The following is a 17,825-nucleotide window of genomic DNA, read 5'->3' as shown; positions in this document are numbered from 1 at the left end:
ATACTGGAAAAGGCAGATCAGGAAATAATTTTTCTATGATAACTCAAGAGGCAGTGCCCTACTTTTTGAAGCTAGGTCAGGGTGTCTTAGAACGCACAGCTACAAAAAGAAATTTAACGAAGATGACACATGTGCAGTGTGTGGTAGACCTGTGGAAACAATTGAACACCTCATAATCAAATGTGATGGTATCCATCCGGATGTCGATGCAGGCGCAGTCACTCTTCCTGAGGCCCTAGGGTTTAAAGATAACAATGGTCATGTAAATAAATCTGCAGTGGAAGTTAGCAAAAAGCGATTGGAGGATTGGTGGCTGAAAAGCAGAGATGTGGCATAAGGTTAGAATTGTAGGAAACCGTAGGTAAAGAAGATGGCGAATCTTAGTGAGAATTGACAACACAATAAAAAAAGAAAGAAAAGCTGAGCATGGTGGCAATTGCCACCACCCCGTTTCAAAGGGGGCGCTCCTATCCATCCATCTATCCATCCTTTCAGGTTTTAGGCTTAGCCTGGGTAGCGCATCTGTTACTGTAAAAAAAAAGAAAGAAAAGACGTGTTCTTCGGGCTGAAGTGCATTCCAGAAATAAGGAAAAACCCTCTCTTCTTCTTTCCCGTTGCGTTTGGCAGCAACGAAAAAATAACGGCCGTGAGGCCATAAAAGTAAAAGGAACATGCGCAAGCGCCATTTGGCGCCCTTGAAGGCAATAAATGTCACGCAACTACTGAGGCATTGAAAAAAGAAAAACAAAAATTGACCACAACTGATGCAAACAAGTGAAGGGAGCGAGTCTGTGGGAAACAACAAGCGCTTCCTTCCAGCAGCTCCATCTATCATCAATCCCCCTCAACCAACGAACCCACTTACGTATGCATGCGCGTTCCTGACTCCGCTCTTCTTGTCTCGAACAAAAAACTCGAAACGCAAACTAACCCTTTTCTGCTCTTGATGCAAGATAAAAGATTTGCTAGCCTTATCCGCCCTGACCAGGGTTCGCATGGTTTCGCGGTAGTCAGGAATAGGGACAGTCAGTTGTAAGCGCTAGAGTGGTTGCCGTGATTGATGACAAGCTGCATTCGGATGAAGGCGAGCGACCAGCGCCTCTGTTCTTCAACGCGATTCATTCCCCCTCTCTTTCAATCTTCTCCTGCTCTTCATCCTTTGAGGCCCTCAGTAATGCGCTCATGCACTCCACGCGGTCGCGGAAAATTCCCAGCGCACACAGCTGGACGGGCGGAGCAAGAAGATAGGGCCTGCGCTGACTCTTAATCACTGCATTTTTTGTTGTGTGTTCTTTGTTTATTTTTATATTTTTTTGGCACACTCAACAAGTACACGCACATCAGACAAGGAATAAAAAAAAACTAACCGAGGCAATGGTATCCTTGAAATAAACTCATTCACTGCGGATCATGTTATATTCTCGCATACTAACTACGAAGCGGTAGTGGAAGCGAAGAGATTGTAGGAAGGTAACTACCAAGGTAGGGTAGATAGGGAAGATTCGGGAGTGAGAAATAACGCTGACTTGGAACGAGAGCACGAGAAGGCAACTGGGCTTTGTCTTGCAGCGGGCATGCAGTTGTCTGGCTGCTGTTGCGATTATTGACGGCAATAATGACGACAATATATCCCGGGAACAGAGCTAGCGACAACCGAAAACAGTGGAGATAAACCGTATCGCGCACACTACGGCCGATATCAGACGAAACTTATTCTTCGCCGCGATGATCTCTCTACCAAAACACCGGTTGGGGAGACGCGCAGTCGCGAAATTATTCATAGCGATGCTTTTATTTTGTTGTTGTTAATTAAGGCAACCAGAGGAAAACTTCCGCACGAATGGTGTGTGGTTGTATGCTATCTATCGTCTTTTCGTCAGATCGAAAGTTGCCAGCCAGGGCCTTTCCCTAGAGTGCAGCAGCGAGCGTTAGCAAACTTCATCAGAGTACCGTTATCAGCTTGGGCATAATTTTTTGTTGTTGTTTTCTGGTGCACGTGTACTCGTCGTTAGTTAGGCTTCGTCGTGCGAGATCTAAAAATGCAGGGAGCACGCTAGTATGCCGGCGGTCCTGCACGCGAAAAAGTAATCCTGCACTCCGATGGGTTATTTTCTACGCGCAGACGGAAAGAAACAAAACTATTTTGCGTCCCAGGTTGGAGTCGCTGGTTTGACTCGTTCGCTTAGAATGCTAAAACTACCGCTGTCGCCATGTACGTGGTAGGAAAAATAATGTCCTATCTCAGAGGCTGTGGCTGGATAGAATATTTTAGCATATATTCTCTTGTTGTTTTTATTGTTGTTTTTGTTGCTTTTGCATTATATGCTCAGAGTGCGGCTGTCAACCTGCCCGTGCGTAAGGCAGACCCTATTTTCATCGTGTAAGAATGGTGTTTACAGCGGTTGTATAAATTAATAATTTTGTGTCATGGCGCAGGGTTTCAATACGGACGCAAACTGCTTAAGAGCACGTAGTACGTTTCGCTTTCATTGTATACTGTGAACGACCTAATTGTCGTGTTTTTCTCGAATCGCAAAGGACTTGCGAAAACATGATCCTAAGGAAAATATAAGCATAATGTAGATGTAATTCCAGAAAAGCAAAATTCTCTCAGATCGGTACATTGTTTTTATATTCGCCGCCGCGGTGGCTCAGTGGTTATGGTGCTCGGCTGCTGACCCGAAAGACGCGGGTTCGATCCCGGCCGCGGCGGTGGAATTTCTTTAGAGGAGAAATTCTAGAGGCCCGTGTACTGTGCGATGTCAGTGCACGTTAAGGAACCCCAGGTGGTCGAAATTTCCGCAGCCCTCCACTACGGCGTCTCTCATAGCCTTAGTCGCTTTGGGACGTTAAACCCCATAAACCAAACCAAACCTGTTTTTATATTCAACTAAATGCATACTAAATACGGCGGCAACTCCGCGTGGGTGGCTACTCGTCCCAAAGGGAATGTGTCATCGTTTCTATAAACATCTGCTTTCGCTGCTAACTGCTAGGTCGTTCAGAAGATGGGGCGAGAGAAGCGTTCTAAGGCTCTTCTTCCTGACCTGCCACCCGAGTTTCTGTTCGTTTCCTTTGATTTGTACCGAGCCCTTCTCCTCACAGTGGAATGTTCGGTTATATCATTAAAATCAAAGGCGCCAAACCATACACACACACACACAGCAGAAGAAAGAAAGACGAGACAGAGCGCCACTCACAACTGATTTAAAGTGCAGAAAGACACGTACATATATGTCACTGTCGGCGCATGCGCAAGGAAGACATTCAGCTTCGTGAAGATAAGCAGCGATCAAAAAACGCTTTTTCAGCCTTATGCAGGTTTATCGATGTTTCGCTGACGCACAAGTTGCCCCTCTTTTCGATATGGAATGCTTCAATCAGTTCTCTGGCTTTTGTCACATTACTCTTTGCCAAAATCCGCACATCAGAAAAGCATGGTTCACAAGTGCGCGACGGGCAGGTTCTGATGTGCATGGGTAAATGGGGGCCATCTTTATTTTGTTCTGCATTCCTTTGGTGTTCTCTGATCCGCTCATTGACACATCGCCCGGTTTGTCCGATGTGGGAACTGCCGCAGGAGAGGGGAACTTCGTACACAACCCCTACCACATCAGAACCTGCCCGTCGCGCACTTGTGAACCATGCTTTTCTGATGTGCGGATTTTGGCAAAGAGTAATGTGACAAAAGCCAGAGAACTGATAGAAGCATTCCATATCGAAAAGAGGGGCAACTTGTGCGTCAGCGAAACATCGATAAACCTGTATAAGGCTGAAAAAGCGTTTTTTGATCGCTGCTTATCTTCACGAAGCTGAATGTCTTCCTTGCGCATGCGCCGACAGTGACATATATGTACGTGTCTTTCTGCGCATTAAATCAGTTGTGAGTGGCGCTCTGTCTCGTCTTTCTTTCTTCTGCTGTGTGTGTGTGTGTATGGTTTGGCGCCTTTGATTTTAACGATGAATAACTACCAACTAGCCCAACAACAAGTTCTTCTAAGTTCGGTTATAGGTCAGAGCTTTAAGTCAAACTTTATTCAACGCAGTAGGTTTTAGGTCCTGGCTAAGGCTCTGAATTTCCCTGCTCTTGTCGATGCCGTGAAAGGAGCACTAATACGCCCGACACTTCTATTCCATGAAATTTAGCTCCCACTGAATATACTTATACTGCGACGTTAAGATTCGCAAACTAGTGAGCTCATAAAAAAGAAATCGTTTACAGTACTGTGCTTTATTTTACCCAGATCTGTTTACAAAAACTAAACTGTGAACCGTATTTTGTTTCATTTTTTTTCATGACTTGGAATGACGGATTGTCCCCGTACAGGACGACAAATCGCTCTAGTGTAACCTTCAGTACAATGGGTTATTTTTCTAGCTTTTGTTCGTAATCCTGACGTGGTGTGCCAAACGTACTTTCGCGGCTTTGTTAACCTGTCACACACAGGCCCACTCGCTCCAACAAAACCCGTTTTTTTTTCCTCTACAGCTGTATACTTTGTTGGCGCCTCTTGGTTCTACCTTCTCCTAAGCGATCAGTTCTGCTACACAATCAACAGGGAAAATAACTGCTTCACAAAGTCGGCTACTCGAGTGCGCAGAAGTGCTGCTTCTCCTCAGTAATGCTCATATTGAGACAAAGCACGCTTTACAGGGTTCAGCAGTTAGATTTTGCGTTTGGGGGTTACACGAGACCCGCCGCGGTGGCTCAGTGGTAAGGTGCCCGTGTACCGAGCCGGTGTACCCGGGTTCGAACCTGACCGCGGCGGCCGCGTTTCGATGGAGGCGAAACGCAAGAGGCGCCCGTGTGCTGTGCAATGTCAGTGCACGTTAAAGATCCCCAGGTGACCGAAATTATTCCGGATGCCTCCACTGCGGCACCTCTTTCTCTCTTTCTTCTTTCACTACTCCTTTCCTTCCTTTCCCTTACGGCGCGGTTCAGGTGTCCGCCGAGATATGTGAGACAGATACTGCGCCATTTCCTTTCCTCAAAAACCAATTTACCAATTTAATTAACGTTCGTTTGATTTAAAAAATGCCTGCTTCAGAAGTTTTTAGTATTCGTGGCTTTCTATAAAAACACAAAAACGATCGCCGACCTAGGTTCGTCTGCGAGACAGAGCACCTATCTCTTTTTGAGCGTACACATCATATATGACCGCGTTAACTTGGAAGAAAATGGATAACAGGAAGTAGTAAATGACTACGCACAAGAGGATATCTTTGGTACAGTACATCGCCTTCTGGGGAACTCCTATAAAAAGAGTGGAAGAAAGGCTTACTGTCACAAAACGCGCAAACTGCGCACTCTGCTTACTCCGGTTGGCGTAACGCAACTTCCACTGCTTTCCTTATAAACAGAGTTCATAGATAAAGCCACCGCCAACAATGAAGAAGAGCTTCCGCTTCATTCTGTTGGTTAGAACGCACGTCAAACTTTCGTGCGCCTTGGGAACCTAATACCACCCTGCGGCTGTTTCCAGAACTTAATTCCTGACGTTTGACTGGCGACCAAAGCGCCTCGGCTTGAAGCTAATCCTTTCGCTGCGTTCTTTGATGTGACGTGTTTTTGTACGCAAGTGTGCTTTCTTTAGGCCCCTCCAGAGGGAGAAAACGTAATTCCTGCAAACTTTTTTTGAAAGTCGTAGCGGCATTTGGTCAAGTAACAAAAAGGGGAAAATGCAATTACCGGACCGTCCACGACGGTTGTTCAACGCACGCCTCCTCTAGTTTTAACTTTTCCCTTCGATCCACGAAACTCATGGACCGAAACTGAAGTCTGAATCCCTCAAGACTGTCCAGATGAGGGCCCCAAGTCGTTCGCGAGCCACTAGAAATACAAACTTTCTGAGGCACTGTATCCTTTCTACCTACCCTCGAGATAACGGACAAGTTGGCGAATTGAAACCCATTCGTGTTTGTGCAGCGCAAAAGCAGAGGTAGGAGAAGAAGATCCTGCATGCTCCCATATCGCTTCTGTTCTCTCGTCCTTGTCTTTTTAGTCACCAAAAAGAATAAGGCATCTATACTCAATCTTTTCTTCTATGAGTACCTTCTTTACTTCTGCAATGCGTTGATTGTACTATGTCATCGTGTCCCAGGAACACCGCCAGCGTCATCTTGCACATCGTTTCCTTTTCATATGTTGCTACGATCGGCCACTCCATTATATTACTTGTCTATCATGGATGGATAAATAAAAAGATGGGTGGATGAATCGCGGTGCTGATCTTAATAGAAATAAAGACAGTACCACTAGAATTCTTTTTTTGTACTGCACCATTGCCATGGTCTCTTATTTTTTAAATCTACCCGTTTCCAAAACAATGGGTAAGCAGTCATCTGCTTCATATATTTTGGAGCGTGACGAAACAGTCCACAGATTGAGAAGACGAGTAACGCGTGGCAGCGATGACCCGCATTTCGGCCTTCCTGCCTTGTGGACCGTCCCATTGCACCCTTATAAACACGAATAATCGCCGACTCGTTCGGCTTTTACTATTCTGAAGTCTGTCTGTTCCCTGCAGTAGGCTGCAAGGTGCTGATGTCTGCCGCTTTGCTTGCGTGATATATTTTTGCGTGATTTAACGACTTTGAGTTCTAAGAAATAGCAACTCAGTGAACGCTGATAGCGTTCTTTTCTTATATATCTCCCCATGCCATGGCCTTCTTGAAATCTGATCGGATGCAAGTAATTGCCTTCTTTTCTCGGGGAATATTCATCTACAGTGCGTTATATATTCACTGCACGTGCCCAATTTTATGCTTCCACGAAAGGCCAAATGTTGAAAAAAAAAAGAAGTCAGAGAACTACCTGACTTCCCGGAAGACTGCAAATATGAGTCAGATTTCCAGTGAGAAGGCTGTTGACGCAGAGTGCACCACATACAGCGAACGTGCTTGTCCGATATTGAGCTTATATATCAGACTTCGTTTCGTAACCACATATGCATTTCCTGAAGCCGACTGCTCTCGTTCTCCACGCAAGCATTTCGTTATCCTCCTTTATGAAATCCACAGCAGCATTTTGAAGAACAGATTACATTCACTTCTTTGTTTTTCTGTTTGCTTCTCTTTTTTTTTCAGTATGCTGTCAACATCAGCTTGGGTTTGTACAGGAACGATGCAGTTAAATACCAAAAATATCAGGTATCCAAAAAAACGAACAGTAGGGCCATCAACGGGCGTTTCAACAGATTAGTTGTGATGTGGACATAGCCTGTTTAGAAAATAAAATGTGGATATAGCTTATTTCCTTCTAGAACCGTTTGCGGGCATGAGGGAGAGTAAAAAGTGTCGTTGCTGTAAGAGAAACAATACTTAAGAGTGAGTGGCTGTTTTCGACTGGTCGTTATGAAATTGTTCTAGTGATAGCGAGAACACGTCGAAATTGGCGTCCTTTCCCGACTTGACGTTTTGCGACAGTGACCTATGTATGGCGACCCTCTCTCAATACCTCCCGCTGTCTACTTCCCAGGGCCTCCACAAAGCGGCAGCACCGCGGCGGGCGGGCCTGCGACGATGACTTCGATGACGAGGACCTGGACGACGAGGACGAGGAAGACGAGTCCTCGGAAGAAGAGACCGAGTCCGACTCGGACGGCCTCGAGCCGGGCCCAAAGTCGCAAGAGCTCGAGCGGCTCTTGTGACTGCTGCGGCAGGGCGCCGCGCCCGTCGCCACCAGGGGCGGGGACGGCGCCAGGCGGCGCTGCTGCGGCCATGACGTCACCCGCTACTGAGACTCATGGATGGACAGACGACGGAGAGGGGGCCACCAGGGGCGGGGACGGCGCCAGGCGGCGCTGCTGCGGCCATGACGTCACTCACTACTGAGACTCATGGACGGACAGACGACGGAGAGGGGGCTCCAGGCAGCATTTCTAACCGGATCCCGACCGCCCACGGCTTCCTCAGTCACGACGATGGCTGGAAGAGAAGCAAATTCGTGTTTACACGGATCCTCCATTTCGAATGCGAACGGTAAATTTGACAGGCCGATTCGACTGAGTTGTGTTTTGCTGGCGTCTTTTGTGTTGGAGCAGCCAGACTGGAGCTTGGTAGTGTAAACTTAGATCAATCGAAACACTGTTTTTGTAAGAAGTGAACTTTGATCAAAAAATGAAAAAAATTAAATAAAACACACTCACCGGCAACTGGTGAACGGGAAATATATTGACTTTCCAGCGCCCTGTGTGGGTACCTTGTTCTTAGTAAGCCAAGAATGCAGTGTTAGACGCGCTTGGCAACAAAAACTCATATCTTTCTGTTGGCGAGGGTTGATACGTATGTATGACGGGAGTTCAGTATCTAAGCTACGTCTAAGATGTTCTTCTTTTAATGACCGACAACCTGTTTTCAAATGCCACGTAAACATATAGTCTTGAGTGTTTGATTTGGCTGTCGGTGGAATCGACCGGTCGAATTTACTAGTAAACTGCCGTTCGGCCATGAGCAGTACAGCCTGGAGTGCCTATTGCAAACTGAGATGCCGACACTGTTTATCTACATGGTATGACAAACTCTACTGGGGGCGGTGTTACGGCGGCGGAATACAAACGACGTCTATTCCAGCAGGTCATGTGGTTGTATTCAAGAGAGTAGTTCTTTCCTCACCCGTGCTCTGTCACAAGCGTTTTCAGAAAAAAAAACTGGTTATGTCTTTATTAGCTGCACTTGAGGTAAACTTGCTCGTACGTCTCCTTCCGAACCGTTGCCATTAGGGAGGATACAAGTTTCGTGAATTTTTCTGTGGCTTCGCCAACACCGAACTCCTACAAACTATTACCGCGTTGAATTTGTTGACAGGGCTAAAGCGCTACCCGCAGTCACCGCATTGCTAACGTTGATTGTAAGACAAACGAAAGGGGTTCTGCGTGACGCTATGACACTACAATAAAAAAGCGAAAAGTCCACTACAGGATTCCTAATGTTTGTGGTTCACCAAAATTATTGCTTAGTAGTGTCACGGGTGTGTCACGGCAGACTGTTGTGAACTGTTTGACAGTTAGGTCGCCTTCTGTAATCGACGTCACTAAAACGCCTGGTTTAGGATGTCACGGAGGGGAGACTTTTTTGTAACAGTGCCACTAGGGTAGGAGCCACTAGCGGCGGTGGAAGTGGTTCTGCCGCTGAGAAAGCTTAGCTCAATTTTCTATGAGAGAGAATTGCGACGCTATAGTCCCCATCGTCCGATGCCCGCCTCGAGCGACTGACACTAGGCACAGCAAAAATTATGCAACGGAAGAGGCGCACATTTTACCGACAAAAGATTGGCTCTCATAGTTACCGCGTAGGCTGGTTCCCTTTAAACTGCACTTACACTACATTCCAGTCGCTAAAGCTGCGTGTACAGCTCGGTCCAGTATTAAAGAGAACGCTTTAGGTGGACGTCATAAATGATTACTCTGCGACTATGAATGAAAAGCGATACATTTTGTTGTTTCCGGGCTATTGTTTAATTTTCTGAATCAACGGACCCAACACCACTCTTTCAAGTTCGGCGAAGTAAAATATTTCATTCTCCAGTGCCGTCAAAGCGTTTCCTGTAATACTGCACGCGATTGTGTGTTGTCTGGCTGAAATGATCGTAACTTGCGCGCTGTGTTATTGAAGGCAGCTGCAGTCGAAGGTGGTGACAATTAATGCTACCGAAGGAAAGGCTTCGTCTCATTCCGATGCATAATTTTTGTACAGAGTAGCTTGACGAACAGCGCTAATAACGAAGTTGTTCGTTGGGGAAGCATCGTTTGTTTAAATCTGTGGCTAATGAGGCAGCTTGAACAGCCGAAGTAGCGGCGTATGGTGCGTGGAGTATACATCCGCTTTGTGAATGTTCTACTGTGTTCTTACTCTAGAAAGGGAGAACGTGTAAATATTAGAGTATGAGCCGTAACTCCATTTAAAACGTGCTTTACTCCTTTATTAGAGTAACATGCGCTGAATGCCCAAAAAGGTCGGTATTCCGCTTCAGATAAGTAGTCCGGAGTGACTCCCTCCGTTGGTAATCTCAGTTTGGAAAAGGGGGCGCTGCTGGAGTCTCTCAACACCGGAACCAAAGTGTAGCACAGGTGGTGCTTCTTCTACACTTAAGCTGCTCCGTGCGTTGAGAGTTACTTTTTTTTTTGGAAGAGAGACAGTTTTGTAGTACCTCATGACAGCGCAGCTACTTTTTATTTCGTACCGAAAGGAACTTGCAATTATCCTTAGAGGAGAGGAGAGAAACAGGCTAGATTGCTTTCCTTCCTTGGTAGCGGACCGCACTTCACACCTGAGGATTTGACACAAAAAGGGTGTGTTTTGGCACCTCAACAGGAGTCATTTTGCCGTGTTATCCTGTCAGCAATGCCATCAGTGAGGTACAGCCTTTGTCAGAAGTTTAGAGCCCAGGGGGTTTGCTTCTGGGATGCATTGCTTTGCTCGTAATGCGACCTCAGTGTCCCAAATCTCCTGAAGGTAAGAAGATTTTTGGTCCTGCTCCCTCCGATGTGTACGACTTCCACAAGTGCTGCCGGAGCGCCACAATAGTGCTTAGAAGCAAACCCCCTGGGCTCTATACTTTTGACAAAGGCTGTACGTATTTTTTATCCGTGACAACATCGCGTGGTAGCTGCGCTATAGCGAAGGAATGTCCCCTCGCGGCCTTGCTAACTCGAGCTCACCACAGAAGATCAATAGCTGTTGTCGTTGGTAGCCAAAAACACCTTTTTTCTGTGCCAAACATTGAAAAATGCACGTTGCCCGTTCACCGACCCGCTGTATCATAACTTAGCTGGGCTCCAGATGTCAGTACAACTGACTTCTGTGGAAACAAACTGCCGACGCGGAATAAAGAAATGATGGCGCGATGCTCTGTGCGTATAGGTGGATATGTCACACTCCCATTGACAATGAGTGCGTCAGGTGGGTGCAGAGTAATCGTAGGCCAATGCCTTTTCGAGGTTTTAGCCTACACGCTCTAAACGTGAGTTACCCTGTATAGGAATGAGATGGGACTAAGGTGTCCTCTAGCTCACTCTTTTTTAGAGGCAAGGTATGCTGCCGAAGCCCTGTAGTAGATTTACACAACTAAAAATACGGAATTCTTGCAGCTGGCAATGGAAACAAATTCCCTCTTCGAAACGGGCAAAGTTCTATCAGTTACGAAGATTTTGAAATGAAATGAAATGAAATCTTTTATTTGCCACCAAATACAGATGGGGGGATTGTAGAAAAAAAGCTGTCCTTGGACAGCTTGACGGGTCCACAATCCCTTATTTTGTCAGAGTGGCGGCGTCACGTAACATATTCTTGATATCCAAACATATACATACATATTTAATATGATACAGACTTAGTACTCGTAGTAAACGAAAACAACAGAAAACAACAACAAAAAGAACAGAAAACAACATCGGAACTCACTTCTACAAATCCAAGCGAAAACAACAGCAAGGCTAGATAACATTACATAGAAACCAAATACATCTGCCGGAGGTCCTTGTAGGTTGCCGTGAAGAGGTCAAAACGGACAGAATTATAATAATTCAAGAGCGTTGGTATTGTGTACTTAAGGCACTGTTTCTCGTAACTTGAACGTCATATCGGTACTAACCAATCCTCGAAGTGTCTTGTAAGGTAACTTGGAGTTCTTTCCTGTAATTGGGATAGGCTACGTATATTGTTGATATTCCTGTTGTTGATTAAACGTAGTATCAATCTCATCCATTTTCTAACCCTCAGGACCTCAAATTGCCGCGTTTAAAAACCTACTCTTATTGCTAACTACATAAGGTTACTAAGCTCGGCTTTGAGAATATGCCCCAGCTGTAAAGAGCAAGCATTCCGTATATTTAGTGATATAAATATATACTCCGGAACTTTGGCAGCATATCCTGCCCCTAAAAATAGAGTTCTCTAGAGGAGAACTTACTCCCCTTTTTACCCCCATATAAGCTTTCTCGAGTTTACAGAGCAGGCGCTTTAGTGATCGTCTATTTCCCTTGTTTAATCTCGCACACTCCCTTCCGTTGGTGCTAAATCCGCATTTCCGCACTCTTTTTATCGAGGGTGAATTTTCTGCCATCTTCTAAATGAGAACCCTGTTTTAGCCTTACGGAAAAAATGAACACAGTCTGTTAATCCCAACATCAAGTTTTTCAACGGTCCTCTTTGGCTGTGTGTAAACTAAAAAGAAACTATGCGTAAACTTCTCTGCGGGAGCAGGTAAATAAAGGAAGTACTGGAACAGCGCTTTTTGAATCCATGTGGATTGTTTTGAGATAAGCAGCCTAAATAATTATCAAACAAATAAAAATAACATCGGCGTACTGCTTTCTTAGTCATAAGGGAGTAATTACTCATTGGCATCCACCCAAGCGCAGCCATACGGCCACAGAGGAAAGCTATACAGCTTTCTCAGAAACTTCGTAGTTAAAGAATTAGTTAAAGAATTAGTAAGTCGGATTAGTTAAAGTAGTTAAAGAAGGGCCTTCCCAATGCCTGTGTCCAACGACCATGCTCAGTTCCAGAGTTCAAAGGCCCTTTAAAGTACTCTTGGAACGTTTAAAATGCCCGCACGAAATTCTAGAGGCCCGTGTGCTGTGCGATGTCAGTGCACGTTAAGAACCCCAGGTGGTCGAAATTTCCGGAGCCCTTCACTACGGCGTCTCTCATAGCCTCAGTCGCTTTGGGACGTTAAACCCCAATAATCCAATCCAATCCATCCAAGTTTTTTTTTTGTTTTGTTTAACTACGAAGTTTCTGAGAAAGCTGTATAGCTTTCCTCTGTAGCCGTATGGCTGCGCTTGGGTGGATGCCAATGAGTAATTACTCCCTTATTACTAATCTACTCCACCTTGGGGGATTCCCCTAAACATTTGACCATGCTTTCTTAGACGAAAGGAAATGGCGCGATCCTCTGAGCCAAATGCTTCCACTCGGTATACGGTACGGTGCGATTTGAAAGTGATCACTTGAGGCTTAACCTACTCTGATTGAACTGCTCTGATGCAATTCACATCTACATACAAGAATGCTGAAACAAATAAATGAGCTCACTAATCGAAGGGTTTTATATTGAGCCGTCATTTTTATTGTGGACTAAGTGACAGTCGCAAGAAGAAAAAATAATTGGTCCTATTTTGGCCAAAACGAGCGCAATATCCTTCAAACCGCGCTAATCTGTACATGCCTGTCTGACGCGAAGTTGTCTATATATATATATATATATATATATATATATATATATATATATATATATATATATATATATATACACGCAGAATTCAAAAATTCATTTTCCAAGCAATGCCTGCGCCTTGGGGCGCTGCAATGCACTTTACTAGCGTGAACGACTTTGGGCAAGGGCCTTCCCAATGCCTGTGTCCAACGACCATGCTCAGTTCCAGAGTTCAAAGGCCCTTTAAAGTACTCTTGGAACGTTTAAAATTTCCTGAACCAAGTTTCGGGGTAACGAAGGTTGGGTTGATAAGTGCCCTTCGTCTTGGCGATGACAAAATAGGACCCTGTTTTTAAACGTCCTGAAATTTTTCAGTCCTCGATGCGACGGCGTCTGAACTCGCTTAGGCTGCGGTGCTGTATGATCCAATAAAATAACGACGGTTCTGTTATATTAAATTATTTACAAATCTGTGTCGTTGTGCTAGATGATTGCATAGACAGGATGTTAATACGAAGTTTCCTAATGATTGCGAGAACTTTTAGCAAACTAGAATTCTTATACAGTCGACGGAATATGCGCCCGGTGTTAACATTATTGTCTTTACTTTGATTCAGGCATCTAGGCTTCCGAGCTCTGCTTAAATGGCATTGCACTGATTCCTGAACCTCGTCTTAAAACTCGCTTTGCGTCGACTTGATAACCTGAATGAAAGGGGGGGCTGTATTCTAAGGCTCATTATTTCGTGCATGAAAAAGTAAAAAAGGCAAGCTAAAACGTTTTCATGGCTCCATCTTGATTATATCCTAAGGCTAGGCGTAACACTTCTGTTTTATATGTGTGTTTTTGTTTCTACAGAAAAGAACTTTGTAGATCTTGGAAACAATGTGCTGTTCTCTTCCATTGTCTCGGAAACGGCACTTTTTGACACACAGATAACAGAGAAATGTCAACGCGGGTATAGTTTTGTTGTAGTTATTAGATGCGATAATCCACACGCCTATAATTTGTTGTTCGTGATCTGCATTTGCGCGGATGGTTTTGCTCGGGCAAGAATAACAGACTTGCGTACTTGGACAACTGTTATCGAAAGCTAGGAACGAAGCAGCTTTCGCGACGCATTTCACCGAAACTCAGACGTTTTTGTTCTAAGGGAGCAGAAAAAAACTAACAGTTGGCGTTTTAATTGAAAGGTCCATGTAGTTCAGGACGTTCAGTTTTCATCTTGAAAACAAAATTCTTTCTCTTCCTGGGTCCTTTGTCCGTGCGCTCTGAGTTTTGTTTTGAAGATGAACTACATCCCACTAGCCGAACTCGGCATTCTTCTGCAACAAGCGTTCAGTTTTCGACTGTACGCATAAATATCAAATAATTTCAATGGTGTTTTGGACGTGGCATAACTGTTGCGCGTTTTACTGAACACGAAGATGGCAAAAAAAAAGTATTGCCTGAATTGCTGAATATTTATTTGTTTACGAACTCGTGGTAGTTGCATTCCCAGTCGAAAAACCCAGCAGAAAATATTCTCATGTCATAAAATACTTTTTGAAGTATTTTTTGCCATCAACAACAGAAATTTTTGTAATAACGAAATTTCGGTAGTATTGTAGTATTGAGTTGTTTTTTGCCGTACGATAGAAGTACACACTACAGAAAATGCTTGAGTACTACCGAAAAATACTTTGCGTTAACACGTTTTGGCGGGCTAGTTGGTTAAGCATCTTGAATAAACAGCGCGAACGAAGACGAGCACAAAAGACAAGGAAACGTACGACGCAGCGCTGTGTCGTCTGTTTCCTTGTCTTTTTTGCTCGTCTTCGTTCGCGCTGTTTATTCAAGACGAAAAATACTGCAATGCTGTCGAAAAATTTTTCGTTGCGACAAAATGACGAGACACTGTGTCTAGTTTGGCATGATTCTATCGCTTTTTCGACTGGGTTTGGCCGAAGTTTTTGCTTAATCTCGCACCCGAAGACTGCAAATCACATCTTCGTCCCCTGTGAATGGATGTGTGTAATCTTGGTGCGAAAACTCTTCAGTGACTTACAAATTGCACTGTAGAAGATGCGTGTTTCCATTTATTGCTGACTATCCATTGATTACGGCCGGGAAATTTCTCAGAGCTATTATGCCTGGATACAGGATGATCGCCAGACTTTATATGTTAAAGAAAATGTACCATAAACCGCAATCTGTGTGAGGTCAAAGTGCTAAAAAGCAAGCACTGCTTCCAAAAAAACCGCGCAGAGTTGTCTTCAAAATTATACCAAAACCGGTGTAAATTAACTGACAAGCCTGAACATTCTACTTGACTGTAAGCATTGGACTGCCACCGAAGTTCACATTAATATCAATTACCTGTTCCTTTCGCGTTTTCTTTTAACTCCGAACAAAAACTGCTAAACCTGTCGCGTGCTCTTCGATCGGTAGCTTCAAACCATTCGAACGGTGTGCAACATTGTTCGAGGTCGTTTTCGGCGATCATTATTTTGACGCCCTTCCTGGAGGTAGCGTGATGCGCAGGTGCATTTACGGCTCAATGTTCGTCGCTAAGCTTTGTTGACACGTGCGTGCTCCTGCGACGACGCCTGCGACAGTAAGCACAGAATTAATAAAAAAAATGTAAAGAATAAAGATAAGCTTTTCTCAGCGTGCTAATATGTGCATGTACATTATCCGTGTTCGGTGATTCCAGTACGCTGAGAAACGCCGCTGCCTGTTAACTATTACCACGGTTTTGAGTGTGAGTGGAGTTTTCGCAAATCGCTGTGTGCTACGTGTGTTGAACGAATAAAGGTTCTCCGCATGCACTCGCCTAATCGTAAATTCGTAAATGGTTGTTGTGTATGAGTCTGCACGCACACGAGGCTTTACTCGTTCCGGTATCGGCAAGTGCGACGCGTGGGATGCACAGAGCTGAGACTTCCACGTCGCCTATGCTTGTTATAGTGTACGAGCGCTTGGAAACGAATGTTGGAAGAAAGCTGTTATTGTGAACAAGATATGTACGGTGATGTTCAATAAAATTCGTCAAACTCGCTTCCTTCTGTTTATTCTCCTCCGAATGGACGTTACTTTCAGTCCGCTGGCACCCGCTTACACGGAAGTTTTACGTGAAATGGCTATTGTAGAGGAGCGCGGACATATGATGGCAAAAACTCTTCACTTAAATACCATGGAAGGGCACCTGTGGCTATCTACTTTGGCGTGAGTACCTTATTCCTAGCAACCAACGAAGGTAATCCACCACAAACTTATTCCCAAGGAAGGCTGGAGTAAAGAATACTGCCAATAACAAAAGGTAAGCGAATATCCTAGCTTGCACAGTGCCGACATAGACCGATTGTTGCATCATTTGAGGAAACGCACAGCATGTAAACTCAAGGAACAACAAAAAAAAAGTATTCGTTCATATTCTTGGCACTCCCTGCATCTTCAGTAAATCAAGCCAGAAATTCAATGAACATTCGTAAACTTTCTAACAATCGGCAGCTGTTAAATGCAAAGTTCTTTAAAAATCGTGCACCAAGCCGCCGCGTCGGCTCGGCGGTTATGGCGCTCGGCTGCTGACCCGAAACACGGGGGCTGAACCTCGACCAAAGCTGTTGAATTTCGATGGAGGCGGAATTCCAGAGGACCCTGTGCAGTGCTATGTGAATGCACGTTAAAGAACCCCAGGTGGTCGGAATTTCCGGAGCCCTTCGCTACGGCGTCCCTCATAGCCTGAGTCGCTTTGGGACGTTAAACCCCCATCAACCAAACCAAAAATCGTGCACCACAGAATGTCACTGGCGAGTGTGACAGTGCGCCTGAATGAGAGCGTCGCGCTACAATGAAAGAGCGCTCGAAGAACTAAGAAACAGCTACAGCTAGTGTTCTTCACAACAGCGAAAACTTTTTAAAAAGAGAAGTTTGGCGAATTTTTAATCTGTTCTTTACACTCACTATGTTGCACGTGCAGCACGCGCATGCTGAGTTCCTTAAAGGGTGGGCAGCTTGAAAGGGCCAGCCTAAAGAGACACGGAAGACAACTCTGTCCATTTTTTGTTCTTAGCTAAAATCTAATCTATGGCTCTTCTTGGTTATACTGATGTTTGTACACTTCGAACAAGAGTAATCATATATGCGAGTAAAACAAGCTGACTTTGCAGTCCATTTTTTGGGGGCACGATATGCAGCCCAAGTTCCGGAGAAGATTTCGTTCACTCAATATACGGAATGCTTGCTCTTGACAACGGAGGCATATTCCCACTGCACAGTATACCAACATGATGAAGTTATAGCTATGGGGAAACGTTTAAACTCGTCATTGGAGGTCCCATGGTTAGGAAGTAGCGGAGACTCGGTTAAAATCTTCGTAACTGCCAAAACTTTGCATCTTTTGAAAAGGGAATTTGTTTGAGTTGCCAGTCGGAAGTATTCCGTATTTTTAGTGATGGAAATCTACCCCATGGTTTGGACAGCTCACCCTAGAGGACAGTTTATTTCCCTTTTACGCCTTTCGTGCTTGCAGTGTATGGCAGCAAAAAAAATAAAGATTTATTCCTGAGAAAACTATATTGCAAAATTTTTTCGTCACTGGATTTAAACTGGTGACGTCACACCAAAAAAAAAAGGAAAAAAACCCTCCGTGTTCACCGATCAGAATTGAATGGTGGTCTAGCGTAGA

General features: G+C 44.7%; 1 protein-coding gene across 2 annotated transcripts in view; it reads left to right on the top strand.

Annotated features, from left to right (window-relative positions):
• The window catches only part of LOC149348134 (uncharacterized), a 299,145-nt gene extending 286,815 nt beyond the window's left edge, over positions 1-12,330 (top strand). Inside the window, exon 5 of one of the 2 annotated variants that reach the window (XM_089587943.1) lies at positions 7,478-12,330. In XM_089587943.1, the coding sequence (XP_089444069.1) occupies positions 7,478-7,649 (172 nt within the window). In that variant the 3' untranslated portion in view covers positions 7,650-12,330. The remainder of the gene's footprint in view (positions 1-7,477) is intronic. The other variant, XM_089587944.1, reaches the window with a different exon arrangement.
• Positions 12,331-17,825: the final 5,495 nt, after the last annotated feature.

The sequence above is a fragment of the Amblyomma mixtum genome, chromosome 4, assembly GCF_055824585.1.
Source record: "Amblyomma mixtum isolate Tamu chromosome 4, ASM5582458v1, whole genome shotgun sequence".
Classification (NCBI taxonomy): domain Eukaryota; kingdom Metazoa; phylum Arthropoda; class Arachnida; order Ixodida; family Ixodidae; genus Amblyomma; species Amblyomma mixtum.
The sequence above is the reverse complement of the archived record's forward strand: the minus strand, read 5'-3'. Positions and strand labels throughout refer to the sequence as shown.